Consider the following 19,994-nt stretch of genomic DNA (forward strand, 5'->3'; position numbering starts at 1 on the left):
ATTTCAGTGGACTCTTATTTTATATGTACACCTTTATTTTCCTCTATTTATTTACACGTTATATTCAAATAAAATGTGGTTATCTCACAGACTAAAAGCAACTAGCTAACCTGCCTTGCATCAGTGCATCAAAGCCTATCATGATCTGCCAAAGGAAATAAAACCTTAATACACCCACAAATAAAACATGAGCTTGGCAGATTCGTCTGATTCCCAGCTAGTGCGGGTCACGCCAGTTCCGCAGACCGACCGCCAGAGTCATACCTCTTTCACACCAATGACCAGGGTTGGGCCAGGGTTATGTGATCAGTGTTCAACTCTTTTTGTTGAAATGTAAACCAAGGCAGTCAACATGGGTATATCCCTGGTCATGACAATTCAGAATTCTCCTAGGTCACAACCCGGGAGCATTGCATAGTAATTACCTTGTACTAGAAATGGGCAGGGCATTGCACGTCATATTCAGTGAAGAGTAACATCACACTCCAGTTCAGCTGTAAACACAAGAACTAATATGTTTTGTAGCTACTTGAATTTGTCATAGTACAGTAGAGAGAGATTAATAAAGCTTATTTTATAATTTTTTTTGCAGTGATTACATTCTAAAGTGCAAATAAATAAACATCAAACACTTAGATGATTTTGTGCAGACTGATTTCTCCTCTGCATATATAGCAGCCTATATATATATATATATATATATATATATATATATATATATATACACACACACACACATTACAACAGCTGGACAAGGAAGTATGTTACACTATTATCGATTTATGACCATTTAAGACGAGGTGAGAACATTTCTCTTTGTTTGATTTCATTAAAAGTAAAGTTGGGCTTTGCTGTTGGCTTCGCGAGTCATTTGGAAAAAAGAGAGAAAAAAAACAGAGATTCGCCAGACTGAACTGCAGGCTGGAGACGTTTCTTCTTCTTCTTCTTCTTCTTCTTCTTCTTCTTCTTCTTCTTCTTCTTCTTCTTCTTCTTCTTCTTCTTCTAAGATTCCGGCAGTGTAGACACTGCTAAGCGTATTACTGCCCTCCACAGGTCAAAGTTTAAACTAGATTTTTACTGTCTATGGGTCTACCCAATACATCCATGGGTCTGTCGGTACACGATCCGTTCTGCCTGCACGATCCGTTCTGCACATGCGCAAAATGTTCGCGCATGCGCGGTTGTACGAGGATTTACGACACTGCACGATCTGTTCCACGCTTCCGGTCGACAGCCAAGCTAACGTTAGTTTAGCTAACAGCTAATTCAGCTAACCGCTAGCTGATTGTAGCGGTCTGCCGTTAGCCTCCACAGGCAAGTTAACGTTAGTTTAGCTAACAGCTAATTCGGCTAACTGCTAGCTGAGACAGCATGTAATAACTTTAAAAGACCCTCAAAATAAAACTTGAAAATAAACGTTGACATATATAACAAACACCTAACATATATAACAGCTGTTACGTCAGTTCTACTTTACTGTGCTCATTTAAAATACAATCACTCAATACTTGTCTTTATTGTTATTACTGTGAAGTCTTAATTTAACTGTAGCCTGCTTTTCCCATTACGTTTGAGTTAACGTTATTTTATTAGACTGAATCTAGCTGTCAGCTAGCGGTTAGCCGAATTAGCTGTTAGTTAAACTAACGTTAGCTTCCCGGTGGAGGCTAGCCATAGGCTAGCGTGGAACAGATCGTGCAGGTCGTATCCTCGGTAAAACAGTATTATCTTGCGCATGTGCAGAACGGATCGTGTACCGACAGGGTCTACCGCGCAACTTCAAGTCAAGACCCGCCCTTCAACAGCATTCACACACTACTATTGGCCAGGCGTCCATGATTTGTACAGGTTCTATCCCCTGACCAATCGGCTATCCTAACCTTAACCACTCGAGGGCAATGCCTAACCCCAACCAATCGAGCTGCTTCGTAGGGCGGGACTTGCGTGGAAGTTACGTGGGATCCTTAACGCCGTTGCACTGTATACCGGCTATTATTGTAGCTACAACTGATTTTTAACTAACGTTAACGCTTGCATAGTGAGAAAGTAAGTTGTATCACGCACAATATTAAGGTATTAACTAGATGATACATATCATAACTTGGTTCACGTTAGCAGCAGGAATTAATGTTAGCTAGTTAAACAACCTCTAATGATGCTCTTAAACTGAATTGTTAGCTAGCTTGCTGTAAATAAAAGCTAACTAGCTATAACGTTAGCTTTTATTTTAACGTTAGTTAAAGTTTAGGTAACGTTAATAACTTCGAGTAACGTTAACGTAAATCACTTGTGGCCAAGAAATGACTATGTTACTGCAAGGATAGCGTTAGCTATTTTATCCGATAATGTTTTCTGTTTTCCAAACTCCATTCAGTATACTTGGAACTCAAACTGTGTCTATTAATCCATACTTTTTGCAAAACAGTCTTTAAGGAATTATTAGCGTGTTCTGATATAGCTAATGTATACAGTATTTGGCACACATGACATAACATATGTACATGATGTTATTGATTAACTGTAAGGTCATCAAATAATTCGGCTAACGTTAAGTCTGTTAGCTAACGTTATTGTTTATGGTAACGCTAGAATCTCCTAAAATGTTTGTTGTTTTGATTCCGTTTGCTAAATATTTATACGACCCTTTAGTCGTTACTGCCTAGACTATTGAACGCGGTATTTTAGGAATCTTCTGATAAATGGGTTTTACAAACCGGTTTTAAATGTAATGTTTTATTAAAATAAGAGTTAGGTGTATTGACAGCATGACGAGTGACTCCTTCCAATTCCAGGGGCGTGAATGGAGTTTGACACTCTGCGCAGTAGACTTATATATTAATGTGAAGCTGCATTTCGCTACTGGTTACATTTCTAGCTTGCAGACATAATGGATGAAGAACCAGAGAGAGCCAAGCGCTGGGAAGGTGGCTATGAGAGGACATGGTAAGACCGGTAAACTATAGAGATTTATAACTTGAGATAATGTCATTTGATGCAGCATGGTAAAATGTAGGTATTCTACAACAGGGAGGTGCTGAAAGAGGACGAATCTGGCTCACTAAAAGCCACAGTGGAAGAGATCCTGTTCCAGTCCAAAAGGAAAAGGTGTGTATGTGTGGGTGCAGGTTGTCTGACAAATACAAAAACATGTGAGAATGATTAGTTATTATTCTTAAGACTCTTCTATTTTCCTAGACACTTCTTTGTTATATGTAATTGAGCCCTTTTTTTCTCAGTTGGAGGTACAACTTAATAACATAACGTAATCTCTATTGCACTTTTGAAATGCATTTTTCTTTTTGCGCTCTTCCCTCTATAATCAATGTATGTACTACTACATTGTCTGTGGAGTGTTTTCCTTCATACTTTTTCTTTTTTATATATATATACGTTTAGGGTGATAGAGAGCCATGGACAAGTAAGGCTTGGAATGGTGAGTAAGTTCTCCTCCTTCATGCAGAACCTTTTTACTCAATCAATTCATTTATCACATAAATCTATTCGTCATTCAAAAAGGGAAACAACATATAAAAAAACATTGCTATATATACAACAAAACAGCGTTTTGCCCGAATCAGCCAGTGGCAGCGAAGAGCCTACAGTCCCCCTGGTGTGTGTGTGTGTGTGTGTGTGGGGCTGTGTGTGTGTGGGGCTGTGGCTGTGTGTCTGGCTGTGGCTGTGTGGCTGTGTGGCTGTCTGCATATATGTGTGTGTTTTGGTGTCTGTGTGTGCATGTGTATTTGCGTGTGTGTGTGTGTGTGTGTCTGCATGCATATGTGTGTTTGTGTGTGTGTGTGTGTGTGTGTGTGTGTCTGTGTGAGTGTGGGTCTTTAATAGCTGAACGTATGCAGAAGTTACGGAGAGCCAAAAAACGTACGGAATAAGAATAAATAAAGAACCGAATAACAATAGTTGGAATGCTGCTGAACAGCATTCCCACTAATAATTAGGGCTGTCAAAATGAACACGATAGTAAAGAGTAAACGAAAATTCATTTTAACGCCACAAAATGTTTTGAGGCGCGATTAACGGACACAAGTTCTTTTATATGGGTTAGGGGCGCTCCGTAGTTTGGGAAATCATGAAGCGATGCAGCTGTAACATTGTGGGTGGCTAGCAGAAACAAACGTCCTTGAGCAGAAATGGATAAGAACACAGTGAGATGGCCTGCCTTGCACGCAAGTACTTCCGTACCATGTGAGAGGTTATTTTCACTGTCTGGGCATGTTGTTCAGAAGAAGCTAGCTGCCCTCATTCTAAACTTCCTTTTTGGATACAATTACTCTATAGTTACAGTATATCCTGTTGTTCCTCCTCCCTGTTTGCTCAGCACCATTAAATTGAATGTATGGGACACAGGAGTTTTCTATCCAGAAGTTTTTGTAAACAAAAATTATGATTGGGGCTTTAGCTAGTTGAAGGGATTTTTTTTTTTGTGAGGGAAAAAAAAATCTTGCTCATTGTCCTGATGAAGGTCTCCTTAGACCTTCATCGAAACGTATTATAGTTTATTGCAAGTGTGTGGAAAATTGCTATTAGTAAAATAAAATTTCATGTTTGGAAATGTATTTATACCAAATATGTCATGTGCTCTAGATGCGGCACCTCCATGTGGTGATTGACTGTTCAAGAAGTATGGAAGACCAGGACTTGAAACCAAACCGCCTCACCTCTACTCTAAAGGTAAATTCTGTAGCAGACCCATCACACTGTTTACCAGCAACCATTTGGTATGATTAGTTGTAAAGCACCATCTCCTTTCTTCTTTCCTCTTCAGCTGTTGGAAACTTTTGTTGATGAGTATTTTGACCAAAACCCCATCAGTCAGGTATGTTCATACAATCATTAGTTCTGTGCATGTTTTACGCTTGCATTGAAATCCTTTCAGGTCTTGTTTAAACACAGCAGGTTCAGGTGAGTTTACTGGAGAACATTTTTTTTCTTGTATAAAGATACAAGTATTGAGTGTAGGTCTGCACCATCATGTTGTAAGTACGGAGGAAGTGAAGGGTTCCTGGCCCTGTCACTGCACTGGCAACTACTTTTGGCCATGGTGCCAATTCATTTGTCAATTAAGACCAATTGTTAAATGATCCAGAGATGAATACGTAATAAAAATATTCATTAGTTGTTACCGTAGTATAATTAATTACATTTAACAGGTTCTAATGTCCCTGAATCCTCCCTGAATATTATATTCCACGTGAGGTAAAAGTAGATGATGGCTACCAAATGCCAAAACCTTCAAGAAGGTAGATAACAGCAGATGGAGATTCTAAACTGATTGATTTTCCAAGATTGTAACTATATTATATCAGCAATGCACTAAATCAGAACCAATAATGTAATTTCTGTATAACCAATTGCATATCTCAAGGTATCAGGTGTCATTTGCCAGTATTTTAAATTAGATTATGTAGATAAACCAATAATCACTTGTGTCTCATAAAATCAAGTAATAAATCATGTAGTAAATAATGTAAAGTAATGCATATAATATGAATGTATAAAGACGGTCTCAAAACCATAATTTACAACAAGACAGAGATCATAGCAGCTGGTCGTCCACTAGTTAGCTCTCCAACAAGCAGACATACATTATCTAAACATAAAATTAGGTTTGTCTGAGGTGATTTGGTCCGATAACAAAGACATAGAACTCGACTGGTACTCTAGATTTTGTTGCAATGGGTAAGTTTAAACATAGTTGTGGACTGGACCTTCACCAGATTGCCAGTGGCCTAACATCATGTGTTATGTGTTTTCAGCTAGGCCTAATCACCACGAAGAATAAAAGGGCTGAGAAGCTTACTGATCTGGCAGGTGAGAATGCAAGGTTCCACCCTTTATTGAAATGCTTATGGCCTTAACCGTTCCTGCTTCAGATGCTCACTTCGGGGCTAACCCCCTTCACTTTACCCAGCGGTTGATGTGTTGTCTTGTTTCACCACCAGGAAATCCAAAGAAGCACGCTGCTGCTCTGAAGAAAGCAGTGGACACTGTGTGTTTAGGAGAGCCATCCATATACAACTCTCTCAACCTGGCCATACAGACCCTCAAGTAGGTTTTGCAGGTGTTAATGTTCTAGATTGGTTCCTTTTAATATTACTGAATGTCCCTCACCTGGTGTCTGTCTTTGTATGAAGGCACATGCCTGGACATACAAGCCGGGAGATCCTGATAATCCTCAGCAGCCTTACTACATGTGACCCAGCCAACATCTGTGAGCTGATTAAGGTGAAGTCACACCTTGAACCCTTAACTATGGGTGCACAGTCATAGTCTTAGTTGATATGCAGTTCAGCTGCTAAGCTTACTGAGTATCTGGCATTTAAATTACTAGTGCAGTGTCCGTTCAAAACATGCCTGTTTGGAATGGGCCGATTGCTTGGCCTCCTGTATTGCTGCTTGCAGCGTTCTTCAAAGCCATTGTACTCTGAAATAACTTACAGAAGGACCCCAAAGCACTTAATATGCAACTGTAGGCCTATACTGCTGACTTACTGTGTACTTGTACTTCAGAGGAAAACGTACGGGAACGGGTACGGAGAACGTTGCAGATTCAGATTCTACTCACAAAATACTACAATTAAATTATGAAGCATTAAACTATCCAGCATTAATGCTATATGAGATGAAAATCTCCACCTTGAAGTACATTGTGATGAGTGATAATCCATCTCTTTTTACTTACTAAACATTTGAAAAGCAGATCTTGCACTGTTCGGTCACAGATGGTTTTATATAGCATAAGTAAAGCGCCTTGTGAATGTGTGTTATTTTGTAATTTGTGTTTCATAAAACTCAACCTGTAACACGTTGCAGGTTTAATCAGTCATGGTTAGGCTGCGGTTCATGCAAAGGTTCAACGTGTCTGCTTTTTCGTGTAGCAGTCTCACATCGTGGTATTTTAGGTGATGTGGCCCTGGCGGTAGAAGCAGGGAACCCGGCTGAGCAGCGTGCAGAATGGCTGGAGAAATGTGCGCAGCAAAACAATGTGCTGGAGAGCCCCAACCTGTAACAAATGTTGCAGCGCGGCTCAATCAGCTCGGCTGCGGCTCATCTAGAGATTCAGCGTGTTCTCTATTTCAATTCAATTTTATTTATAGTATCAAATCATAACGAGAGTTATCTCAAGACACTTTACAGATAGAGTAGGTCTAGACCACACTCTATAATTTACAAAGACCCAACAATTTCAGTAATTCATCATTTGCATGTAGGGTAGAGTGAGTTTTTGGCAGATGATCAGTTTTTGACACCAGTAGCTGGTGAACTGCAATCAATGAGCCTTGTAGGGATTCAGCAACTCCCCACCCCCGTTGCTGTACTGCGCATGTGCTGCTGCTTTACTGCACATGTGTGAGGACACACACACAGAGATATCCCGATTTATAGATAGATGGAATAAATGCCTTAATGTTAATGTAACTCTGTCTTTCCCCACATGTATTGTCTTTCTCTCATGCTCCAAAAGAAATACAAAAAAAAATACTGTTATGAATAACCGTGTTCCTTTTCTGTCAGACCCTAAAGTCTCTGAAGGTGCGGGTGTCTGTAATCGGCCTGTCAGCAGAGGTCAGGGTGTGTACAGTATTGACCAGGGAGACGGGCGGCTCGTACCACGTTATCCTGGATGAGAGCCACTTCAAAGAGCTTCTGATGCTGCATGTCAAACCTCCTCCAGCCAGCTCCTCATCTGAATGCTCTTTAATACGCATGGGTCAGTATTCAGATGCGTTTATATCTTTCTCCATCTTTGGTAAAGAATCAGCTCCTCTTCTGTTTCTAAACAAACTGGAAACATAAAACACATCGGAGCTGTTATACACCAATTGGTAAAAACAAAAATGTAACAGCACTTATGAACTGGCTGTAAGGTTGGCTTAACAAACCAGCATGTTGCTGCCATCACAGACCTAGGACTGCGTCTTACAAAGTGGGTAAACATGTCAAAGAGAAATTTGTATTCTGTTTGATCTCCAAGTTGCTTACATGTGATTTTTGTAGGCATAGGATATCAATGTGAGCGCAAAGGGATACATTTGGCAATTATTTTAATTGCAGGGATCCAAATGTAAAATCCCACTGGTAACATGGTGAAAGCATTGGTTTTTCTTCTTAAACGATAAGGCTGGCAATATAAAATATTTTTCTTATAGTCACCAAATCCCATGTGTTCCATCATTACCACGAAAACACACACACACACACACACACTATAGTTTATTTTTGCTCAATCCCAAATGCACCGTCCTACTGCCCTAAATACTGAAGCACAAAATGTGGATTGTTGCGCCGCTAAAAATAATCCTAAACAAATGTAGTATTTTCTCCTGTTTGAGAAACGTTTGTTAAAAACTATTGTGCCTAGCTGTTTTAGGAAATTACTGAATTGGCTAGAATTTTAAATAATTTATTTGAAAAAGATAAAGGTTTGGAGCAAAGCACTTTTGAACTAAGAACAGTCCCTCTCCATTTTCTTATTAGTAGGGTTGGGTATCGGTTATACCGGTGCCTACTCTGTATTTTTTAAACGGTTCCGGTGCTTAAACGGTTCTCAAACCGGTACTTCAAAAAACGAAACCGCACACACTTTGTCAAAAAACAATACCCTTTTATTTCGGGACATATTATAGAACATAGCACACGTCACACACGCTGTTGAATGGCAACAGTGTTTGCTAGCCTACTTGATATGCAAGATTTGCGGTTGGCATTAAATTACTAGACTTACCCGAAACGGCTGTTATCATCATCATCTGTGATGTCCACCACCACACTGGCAGGGCTGGGACTCTCTTCAATTTGTACAGCAATGCCGACACTGGCCTTGCATCACGTAGGTTATCAAACACGGTGCATTGTTCGGCTTTTAAATAAGCCCCATGTGTCACCAGATGTTTCATCAAATTCGACGTTTTACCTCCCTTGCATGACATTGGTTTAAGGCATCTGTTGCATGTCGCAGAGTCTGCATCCTTAGACGTGAAATGCAGCCAAACCTTGGAGCGTTTTGCCTTCGGCATCTTCATTGATCCTCTCACTATCAGTTCTGATCAACAAGTGTGCTGAGTAGTGGCACTGATGCCGGAACACCAGGGGGCGGTAAAAAATATGAAGCACCAAAATTTTCGTTCTTATTCGGTCTCGTTACTACCGTTTACGTCAGAACCGGTGCCCTATTGGCACCGCGTTTCGGTACCCAACCCTACTTATTAGACAATAAAGGCACCAATAAAATGTTTTTTTTTTTCTTCCATAAAATACATTAATTCTTGTTCCTCATCAAACCATTAAGAAAATGAATGAGCACCTGTTGAATATTTTTCTCACACACTTGTTTTCTCAGGCTTTCCTCAGCACACCATCGCCTCTCTGACTGACCAGGATGCCAAGCCTTCATTCAGCATGTCGTGAGTCGAAAACTGTGATTTTAACCTTGTGGCCAGAACTGTGAGCAGCCGCTGTGTATTAAAGTAAAGGTAAAATGAATTTTCTTTGCAATGAGCTGCTTCTGGTGTGTGTGTGTCTTCCAGTCATCTGGACAGCAGCAGTGCTCCAGGTCTGTCTCTGGGAGGATACTTCTGCCCGCAGTGCCACGCCAAGTACACAGAGCTTCCTGTAGAGTGTAAAGTCTGTGGTATGTGTGATGGAAGGATACAGTCTATTTGTGTGTGTACAGTATGTCATTGTAAGATTAGAGGAAACTTTGGTTAATTTTCTTGAGGTGTCAAAAAAGTACAGTAGTTCTTTTTTGCCGTTTTTAAAATACTGTGTTTAAACCAATAGAAGTAGCTTTGACTGGTGTGTGTGGTGTGTTTTCTCAAAGGTTTGACTCTGGTGTCGGCTCCCCATCTCGCCAGATCTTTCCACCACCTCTTCCCCCTCCAAGCCTTTATAGAGAGTCCTGTGGAGGAGTTTCAAGAAGACAGGTGACTCTGATACACTCACGCAATCACACAGATACTGTGCCGCTGTGTATCTAAACTTGTTGTGATTTGGTTTCAGGTTCTGTCAAGCTTGTCAAGGGGAGCTGAAAGATAAAAGTGTAAGTACAGTAGTTGAGTGTATGTCTGAATCTGTAGAGGCCTTTTAGATGGTAGAACATACTTTTTTCCCTTTAACAGTTCACTCCCCATATTTTTAAAAGTCCTGTTTACTCGTCACAGAAAGTGCTATTCAGCTTGTAAAAAACTGTTGTAAAATACCTTCTGTAACTCTGAAGGATCTTTTCCAAGTCTGAGAAAATAATGCTGATGATGGTGTATCAGTTATTTCCAACCAGAGATACATGTAACCCAGAGTGTACGTCTTCAGTTACCAAGGGGTACTGGGGGGTTGCTCAGATGATTTAAACACATTTGATCTAGGATTACAAATTAGTACTATAATGTTTTTTGGCATTTTATGCCTTAATTTTAATAACAACAGTACCGCTACTACCAGCTAATGACAGAGAGGGATGACAGGAAACAAGGGAAGAGAGCGATGGGTAATGACATGCAGGTTCCTGGGCAGATATGAACCATGGACGTTGCCATTCCATAGTCTTTGTTTTAATGCTTTGGCCACCCTGATCTTTATCATATTTACGGTCACAATTGCCAGTAATCTTCCAGTAAACAAAATGCCTGCATTACAACCTAGATGTGTGGTAGTAGTATGGCAGTCTAATAAACTATTAGATATTTACAAGGAAGGGAAGGTTTAATAGAGACACCATTATGTTGCATTATAGGAACTGAAAAATCCAGTGTCTTAGAGCTCTCTTGGCCTCTGCTGCTTCAATTTTGACTATTCTTTTTTAGGTCTGTCTAATGAGTCCCCCAACTATGTGGAACTGCAATAATAAATTGCTGGATTGATTAATATACAGTATATTAGGGCTGTTTTATTATTTTTAATTATTTAATTAATCACTTTTTTTTTTATCACAGAACGTGTGTGCGCGTTAAAAGAATTAGTGGTGATTAAAGAAATATGCGTTAGCTCGTTATGAACGCGTTCATTTTGACAGCCCTAATATATACATTTTAATATTAAATGTAAAAATGTGTACTTGCATTAATTTATTCATTGCAACTTTAGTCACATTATCCATCTTGATTTATCTGGTCTCTCTCCCTCTCTGTGTCTGTCTCTAGATATTCACCTGTCCATCATGTCGCAGTGTGTTCTGTGTGGAGTGTGATCTCTTCATCCATGACTTGCTACACTGCTGCCCTTGCTGTATTCACAGTCAGAGCGCCCCCTGAAGCTGAGAAGCTAACTGTCAGACAGAGACTGAAATAAACTCAGTGGTCATGTGATCTTATTGACTCACCATATCCATTTTATCAGTGTCGTGCACCTCTGATAGAATAGATATGATGCACACAGGCTATAGACCATCCAGATTGTTACATTTCAAAGTTGTTAAAGATTGCCACAAAATATTGGACCGTTTCAGTTGATACATATCGTTTACAGGTGAAAGCTGCTTCTTGCTAAGATCGTGCTGAGTTGGGCTAAAGTTTCTCTCTGCTCTGAGAACTGCATCTGAGCCACTGCACTACTGCTTTTAAATCACACACTTTTTTATATGAGCCAGAAATGGTTTGTGTGCATTGTTTATACACATTTTTGTAAAACAGTTCTGGTTACTTTATACACCGTCTATGGTTCTGTTTGTGACATGACAGTTACAATTAAACATTTTTTTAACTTGTTAAAATGTTTTAACCAGTGAGACATTTGTTTCAAAGCAGGCCTTTATTCAATAACCCAGATTTTCTACTTTCAAATCCGTACTCTTGCATTTGCTAAATTTAGGGTAAGAGGTGCCCCTAGGACTGGTCACAGTAAAATAAATCAGTACTTGTATGTTGTCACATTAAGCCTAACATTGGTAAAGTAATGTTGGATATGCAGTTACTTCAACAGAGTTTCCCTGAAGAAACAAAATGGATAACGGAAGCACTGCTATGAGGGTTTCTGGACAATATTTGTCATTGTTTTAAATTTTATTTATAGTGTCAAATCATAACATAATTTATCTCAGGACACTTTTTAGATAGAGTAGGTCTAGACCACACTGTTTTGTTGTATTATTGGTGTCCAATAATAAATATAGATACATTTGCATAAAGCAAGCATATTTTCTACTTCAATGTTGACAAGAGTATCAAATACTTGACAAATACACTTAAGGTACATTTTGAACAGATAAAATTAGTCTGATTAATAGCGATGAATTTCCCTCATGTTATTTAACTGTGCAACATAATCGAAGACATCAGTGGGCTCCGAGATAGCATGCTATCATTAGCAGATCAAATAGATCAACATGGTTTATCAGCAGATACTATTTTGGCACATATTGAAGATTTTTTGGAAATACTAGGGAGGATAAGTGCTCTTCAAGAAATATACATATATAATACAGACCGCATTTTACCTAATGGAAGACATCAGTGGGCTCCGAGATAGCATGCTATCATTAGCAGATCAAATAGATCAACATGGTTTATCAGCGGATACTATTTTGGCACATAGTGAAGATTTTTTGGAAATACTAGGGAGGATAAGTGCTCTTCAAGAAATATACATATATAATACAGGCTGCATTTTACCCCCCCTTACGGCCTGTGGTAGTAGCTGTATATTTTATGAGTCGGGCTGTTATGGGGTGCTGGACGTTTCTGTATTTATTGTTTATTTTATATAATATTGTGTTTACAGGTGTGTCAACTGCAGCAGCTGTGCAAGAAGGAAACAAGATGAATGAGGACAGAAACGTGCACATAAATAGTCCCAAAGAAGTCCCATTCACCTTGTCTCACTTCACCATCAACGGAAATGTTCAGTTTAATGTGAATTAGAGCAGTCAATTGCCCACTAGCTCACTTAACAACGCCTCAGCTTATGTTGTGTCAACCTGCAGTGATTAAAACAGCAGCTGGGTTAATGAATTTGTCCACCTATAGCTAGCGATAGCACGGCAGCACCGCATGCCAGCCATTATGCCACTCATAAAATATACAGCTACTACCACAGCCCATAAGAGGGGGTAAGATGCGGCCTGTATTATAAATGTTTTTGCCCACCATAGCCTACTCTTTAGCTGAATAAGTAAGTTAACTCACCTAAGGCCTTCTTCAGCCAATCTCCTCTGAATCGTGCTGGATTCAATCCAACACAAAGTTAGCCAGCATGTCGCCTGGAATATCCATAGGCGGGCGTCCAGCACCTGTGCTTGTAGTACCAGCGGTAACGTTGACTTCTTGGACTTGGACATCTTCCACACAAACCTGGTGCTCAATCAGTCTTAAACAATTTAAAACTTTGTTGTCTGTGTATATTTCTTGAAGAGCACTTATCTGCCCTAGTATTTCCAAAAATTCTTCAATATATGCCAAAATAGTATCTGCTGATAAACCATGTTGATCAATTTGATCTGCTAATGATAGCATGCTATCTCGGAGCCCACCGATGTCTTACATTTTGTCCGCACTCTCACTTCGCCAGCCTTTTCTTTCCCACGGCTCTGTTCTGAATGTGAGAAATAGCCACGGCCCCTGATTTGCATAAGAACTGGAAATAAATAGAGAGGGAAATCAATAAATGTGGCATTAGGAAATAAAAGTCCACGGCAATAAATAAATGTGGATTTATGAAATAAAAGTCTCTTGAAATAAACGTGGACTTATGAAATAAAAGTACCATGAAATAAGTAAAAGTAAAACCTTTTTATTATTTAACCAATTGATTCATATATATATGAATATTTACATTTATTTAATTATTTGTGTACTTATTGCCTTATTTATTTATTTCATGATGTATTTCAAAGGCATATTTATTTTTTTATTCATCTATTTATTAATTTATTTGTTCATTTATTTAATATTGAATAAAATGGCATTCCATAGTGGCAAAGGTTGACATGTGATCTCAGCCAGCATAAGCTAAGTCTTCTTGTGGGTGTGGGAGGTTAGTTTTTTATTTATTTTTATTTGGACTCAAAATTGAGTCTGTTGGTCCCCCATTATGAGTTAGTATTAATAAAATGTAGTCACCTGATTAATGTACCGTTTCTTTGCATCTTTCCTTGTCGGAAGTTCCCAATTTCTGTTGACTGACGTAAATAGCGTCACTAACTGTGTGCTCCATTCAAATTTAGGAAAGTCGCCACACACTCAGATTGTATTATTTGACAAAGTAGGAAATACAAGCACAAATATATGCTCAATCACCATTATTTTAACTCACCTTTTGATAGATAGATTACTTTCTAGACAAATACATGAAAATCTTATGGACAACATCTTCAAAACCTCTACTCTACAAAAGCACAGTAAATGGAAAATTACAAACGGGAATTGATGAATCAGAAAGAGGAAAAGAATAGTACACCAGAACAGTAAATTTGAGCACTTTATACTGCCTCTTATAACACAGACAGACATAATCAGTCACGCAATAGAAAAGGACATCAGGATGAATTTGCCTTTTAAAAATTATATGCTACTACCAGGAAGGAAATCATAATCCTTATCAATCAACCATACATCCAAGTCACTTATTTACTAAGCCTCTCTCTGAATATAATAAGTTCTCTATAAAGTGAGTGAAGCTCTCTGTTGTGCAATCTTCACCAAAATAAATCTGTCTGCAGCCTTGAACTTTTCATTGACGTCATCGACACTATTGTCATTCCACACATCAACAGTTTGAATACCTGAAAGTGAAAAGCAATGAGTCTTACCTGCGCAAATACTTTACTAAAGACCAATGTCTGCGCTCTTGCTGCTCACAAAAGGGTACACTGTCATTCGCTTTATGCTTCCTGCTTCTCAGCTGCCATAGGCTGGCCTTTCACTTTCATCTGACATATATTAGTCTTCACTACCTCCTTTCATCGGTCACTCCCCTGCACGGATGTCTGTTCTCCCTACTGGTTTCTCCTCTGCCTGTACAGTGACAATGTTCTATCAACTGGAAGGGACCAGCAGTTTGGACAGCTTTCACGATAAAGAATGAGACACATTCAGGTAAGTTTGTGCAAAAACCAACAATAACTTGTAGTGTAGAATTTCTACACTTCAGTTGATCGGTTTGAAATAATTAGTAACAGTTTGTTGCTGCATTGTATGTGCCATATATTTCCCTAAGGTAAGAGTTTCTATTTAACAATCAAAGTACAAATATTAATATTTAAAGAAAGCAGCACAGTCAAGTGGGGATGATATTAAACATATTGTGTTATTTGTTACAGTATATCTCTGCATCCTATACTACATTTACAGTATGCTATGAAACAGGAGTTATCTGTGGATGTTTCATTTTTTATTTTGTGAACTTGTATGAGACGACAACATTGTAGCCTATATCAATGACAAAGATACTTATGATGTATTCATCTGCTTTATCTAATAGCTGTAATGATAATTTAAAATATGTTTATGCACTGGAAGAAAGGCAGCAGAAGATTTTAATTTGATTTATTTGTCCTTGCAGGGTAATTTCTGCACTGTTCAGAGAAATATTTTAATTCCTTAAACACATATTTTGAACTATGCTTTTGTGATTAAATGACAGCATGTTCCAGTGCTACCTGTGAACCTGACTAAATCCATTAGTAGCTCGTATTAACACATTCAAGGACATATGTACTTACATATACGTAGAGCAGCATTCTTTACACAGAACGTCATAATAATGACACTATCTCAGTCTCTACCAGGGGAACATAAAATGAAAAACCATGATAAAATGACATTTTCTCTGCTGCCTCTATCATTAGCTATTCTGTCTGTGTTGGTGCTTGTTGAAGGCCATGCCTGACCCCTCAAAGAAGCACAGATGGGGGTTTGAATGGCCCCTTAAAGAGCTGCTAACATATTAAAACCTCCTTACATTTATAGTCCTCCCAAACAAACCATGACAGCATTGTACAGATTATAAAAAAAATACTGCAGTTATTTAGCACTGCACAGTCATAAAGTTAGGGGACTCCAAGAGACAGATTAAAGGAAGAATGGTCAAAACCTGCTGAGCAGAGGCCGAGATATTTTCTAGTTGCTTGTATAGGTCAAGCTCCAAAATTGGTTGATTCCTACATTTTCCATAATGCAATCAATAGTTAAGCTTTACCTTTACAATAAACTGCACCTGCCTGGTAATTAATTTGTACTTTCCAATCTCCAGTGGTGGTAATTTAGTACATTTGCTCAAGTACTATACAGTTCTGAGGGATTTTTTTACGTTGTACAATTATGGTACTTGAAACTTCTACTCCACTACATTTCAGAGGGAGATATTGTACTTTTTACTCCACCACTATAGTTATTGGTTACTTTGCAAAATAAGATTTAACACACAAAAATGTTTATCAACTTTCAAAACTTTCAATGTTATAGATTAAACCACCAACAGTATATACAGCAGTTTAAACAAGCTCAACCCCAACCAGCTGCAACAGTAAATTGTTATGTACATGCTACTAAATTAATACAAGTAATCCAATAATGTAATATCTAATAAGCCATTTTGCATGATTAGTACTTACTTAAAAGCTGCACTAATCGATATTTTTTATTTCACACTGAAACAGATGACAGTGTAATCTGAAAGGGCTTACTTGTATGACAGACCCATTGAGCACTCAGTTCACAGTGTTTATGGTCCACACAGTCTGCTTTCAGTCAACAGTTGCTTTAAATATTATATTTGAACATTACTTGAAAGTAAATTAGCAGAACTTGTTGAAATTGTTTGATTGACGTGCAAGTCATTGCCGGTCTCGTAGCCTAATGCCTACACATTAAAGGGATAATTCACCGCTGGAAAGATGAATATGTATTTAAATTGGGTCATTTATGTAGTAGAAATATAATTAGAAATTGCTGCCTTCTAGACCGAGAAAAAACAGAAAATGTGTTTTTGGCTCATGTGGATGAAAGACAACAACTCCCAGAATGCACTTGCTTCGCTTCCCTACGAGGCCACTCCCAAGCCATGCCTACCGGTTACAGAGAGGCAGTCAAATAATCAAGTGTGTTTTATTGTCATTTCAACCATATACACGAAACAACGTTTCACTGTGGCTCAAGTGGTGTTACACATTTAAAATATATAAAAACAACATTATATAAAAACGACATACGAAACAGGCTACATTTAGTGCACACTCATTATAGGCTCTGTAAAGTTCAGGTAACGCATTGGTAACATTAGCGCTTGGTGGGATGTAAACACCGAGTATAAACACAACCGTGAATTTGCGTGGAATGTAGAACAGTCGCCATTTAACAGTCACAAAATCCACCAGCGGTTGGATACAAGCACTGCATTTCTGCACCAGTCCGTGTCCGTGTTACACAGCCCACCTCCACAAGTCTTACCCGGCGACAGAGCAGCATCTGCGGAAGGCTTGCAGGCCTGGTAGCTGGATAGCGGAGTCCGGTACACTGTTGTTCAGCCATGTTTCCACAGCAGTCTCTGAACTCGCGTTGGGAGTTTCATTGAAGTTGGATGTAGTCCAGTTTGTTGTCTAATGAGTGGACATTTGCAAGCAGGATGGATGGGACAGGTGGCCAGCTAGCGTTAGCTTTCCACCTAGCTCGAACGCCTGCCCTCGTTCCGCATTTCTGCTTTCTCGAACACCGCTTTCGATGTCCCATTCTCCGGCTAGCGGCATCAAGCGTCACCGCAGGCTGAGGTGCTGGTCTGCGTAGCAGTCAAAACTTGCATAGTGTGTTGAGTATTCTGTCTGCAAGGATGCTGCTGAAAAGACATAGATATATATATACAGACTGTCAGTATACAATGGGGCAAAAAAGTATTTAGTCAGCCACCAATTGTGCATGTTCTCCCGCTTAAAAAGATGAGAGAGGCCTGTAATTTTCATCATAGGTACACTTCAACTATGAGAGACAAAATGAGAAAAAAAAAATCCAGAAAAATCACATTGTAGGATTTTTAATGAATTTATTTGTAAATTATGGTGGAAAATAAGTATTTGGTCAATAACAAAAGCTCAATACTTTGTTATATACCCTTTAATGACAGAGGTCAAATGTTTTCTGTAAGTCTTCACAAGGTTTTCACACACTGTTGCTGGTATTTTGGCCCATTCCTCCATGCAGATCTCCTCTAGAGCAGTAATGTTTTGGGGCTGTCGCTGGGCAACATGGACTTTCAACTCCCTCCAAAGATTTTCTATGGGGTTGAGATCTGGGGACTGGCTAGGCCGCTCCAGGACCTTGAAATGCTTCTTACGAAGCCACTCCTTCATTGCCCGGGCGGTGTGTTTGGAATCATTGTCATGCTGAAAGACCCAGCCACGTTTCATCTTCAATGCCCTTGCTGATGGAAGGAGGTTTTCACTCAAAATCTCACGATACATGGCCCCATTCATTCTTTCCTTTACACGGATCAGTCATCCTGGTCCCTTTGCAGAAAAACAGCCCCAAAGCATGATGTTTCCACCCCCATGCTTCACAGTAGGTATGGTGTTCTTTGGATGCAACTCAGCATTCTTTCTCCTCCAAACACGACGAGTTGAGTTTTTACCAAAAAGTTCTATTTTGGTTTCATCAGACAATATGACATTCTCCCAATCCTCTTCTGGATCATCCAAATGCTCTCTAGCAAACCTCAGACGGGCCTGGACATGTACTGGCTTAAGCAGGGGGACACGTCTGGCACTGCAGGATTTGAGTCCCTGGCGGTGTAGTGTGTTACTGATGGTAGCCTTTGTTACTTTGGTCCCAGCTCTCTGCAGGTCATTCACTAGGTCCCCCTGTGTGGTTCTGGGATTTTTGCTCACCGTTCTTGTGATCATTTTGACCCCACGAAGTGAGAGCTTGCGTGGAGACCCGGATCGAGGGAGATTCTCAGTGGCTTGTATGTCTTCCATTTTCTTATAATTGCTCCCACAGTTGATTTCTTCACACCAAGCTGCTTACCTATTGCAGATTCAGTCTTCCCAGCCTGGTGCAGGTCTACAATTTTGTTTCTGGTGTCCTTTGACAGCTCTTTGGTCTTGGCCATAGTGGAGTTTGGAGTGTGACTGTTTGAGGTTGTGGACAGGTGTCTTTTATACTGATAACAAGTTCAAACAGGTGCCATTAATACAGGTAATGAGTGGAGGACAGAGGAGCCTCTTAAAGAAGAAGTTATAGGTCTGTGAGAGCCAGAAATCTTGCTTGTTTGTAGGTGACTTATTTCACAGAGGAATTTACCAATAAATTCATTAAAAATCCTACAATGTGATTTTCTGGATTTTTTTTTCTCATTTTGTCTCTCATAGTTGAAGTGTACCTATGATGAAAATTACAGGCCTCTCTTATCTTTTTAAGTGGGAGAACTTGCACAATTGGTGGCTGACTAAATACTTTTTTGCCCCACTCTATATATCTATGCTGAAAAGACAGAGCCGTTAGCTTAGCTTCAAGATGGCTGACACTCGACTTGCATCGGGTAGTGACAGTCCCACCCCCTATGGGCGAGTTGAAAACATGCTGAACTAGCTGGCTGTACTATGGCTGTAGTCAATAGCCTCGGGCCAAAAATCAGATGACGCTAAATGACGATTTTTGTGTCATCAGAGGCTTTTTTCAAGACACAATAGAGAGATCTGTCGTCTCAGGGCGACATGAGGGAGGGAAGCACGGTCATTCTAAAATACTACCAGGTTTCTACTGATACAAAGCTTAATGCTAATCGGTGAAGTATCCCTTTAAGCTACAACACAATATTTGAGAAACATAACATGGTATGTTGGACCCTAACTAATAATTTCTTCCTTTGGGACTTGAATGACAGCTCCTAAATGTTCCTGCATGTAATTGGGGTTTTGTAAATGAAAGTGAAGCTGGAACCATTCATGGCGACTGGGTGGTGAATGAGGGTTCTTTTTCCTCCGTAGAAAAAGTGTGAGTGTGTGCGTGAGCAACAGCAGGTACAAGATTCTGAATAATTTGATATTATGCTCCTGACCTGAGGGT

At 39.4% G+C, this 19,994-nt stretch overlaps 1 protein-coding gene across 5 annotated transcripts; it reads left to right on the forward strand.

The window, feature by feature from the left end:
- The first annotated feature begins 1,986 nt into the window (after positions 1 to 1,986).
- Positions 1,987 to 11,695, forward strand: gtf2h2 (general transcription factor IIH, polypeptide 2). 5 transcript variants are annotated; one of them, XM_031300923.2, is made up of 16 exons: positions 1,993 to 2,046; positions 2,747 to 2,757; positions 2,870 to 2,943; positions 3,028 to 3,105; positions 3,397 to 3,433; positions 4,597 to 4,683; positions 4,778 to 4,828; positions 5,769 to 5,823; positions 5,955 to 6,060; positions 6,147 to 6,237; positions 7,528 to 7,723; positions 9,353 to 9,416; positions 9,540 to 9,643; positions 9,833 to 9,935; positions 10,012 to 10,051; positions 11,148 to 11,695. In XM_031300923.2, exons 3-16 carry the CDS (start codon positions 2,888 to 2,890, stop codon positions 11,256 to 11,258), a joined length of 1,179 nt encoding a protein of 392 aa, XP_031156783.2. In that variant the 5' UTR covers positions 1,993 to 2,046; positions 2,747 to 2,757; positions 2,870 to 2,887; the 3' UTR covers positions 11,259 to 11,695. The 5 variants fall into 5 exon arrangements, with proteins under 5 accessions (XP_035852279.1, XP_031156781.1, XP_031156783.2 ...); XM_031300917.2 differs by having other exon boundaries at positions 2,018 to 2,073; XM_035996386.1 differs by lacking the exon at positions 2,747 to 2,757 and having other exon boundaries at positions 1,987 to 2,046; positions 2,793 to 2,943.
- The last annotated feature ends 8,299 nt before the right edge of the window (positions 11,696 to 19,994 follow it).

This window comes from Sander lucioperca, chromosome 2, assembly GCF_008315115.2.
Source record: "Sander lucioperca isolate FBNREF2018 chromosome 2, SLUC_FBN_1.2, whole genome shotgun sequence".
NCBI lineage: Eukaryota > Metazoa > Chordata > Actinopteri > Perciformes > Percidae > Sander > Sander lucioperca.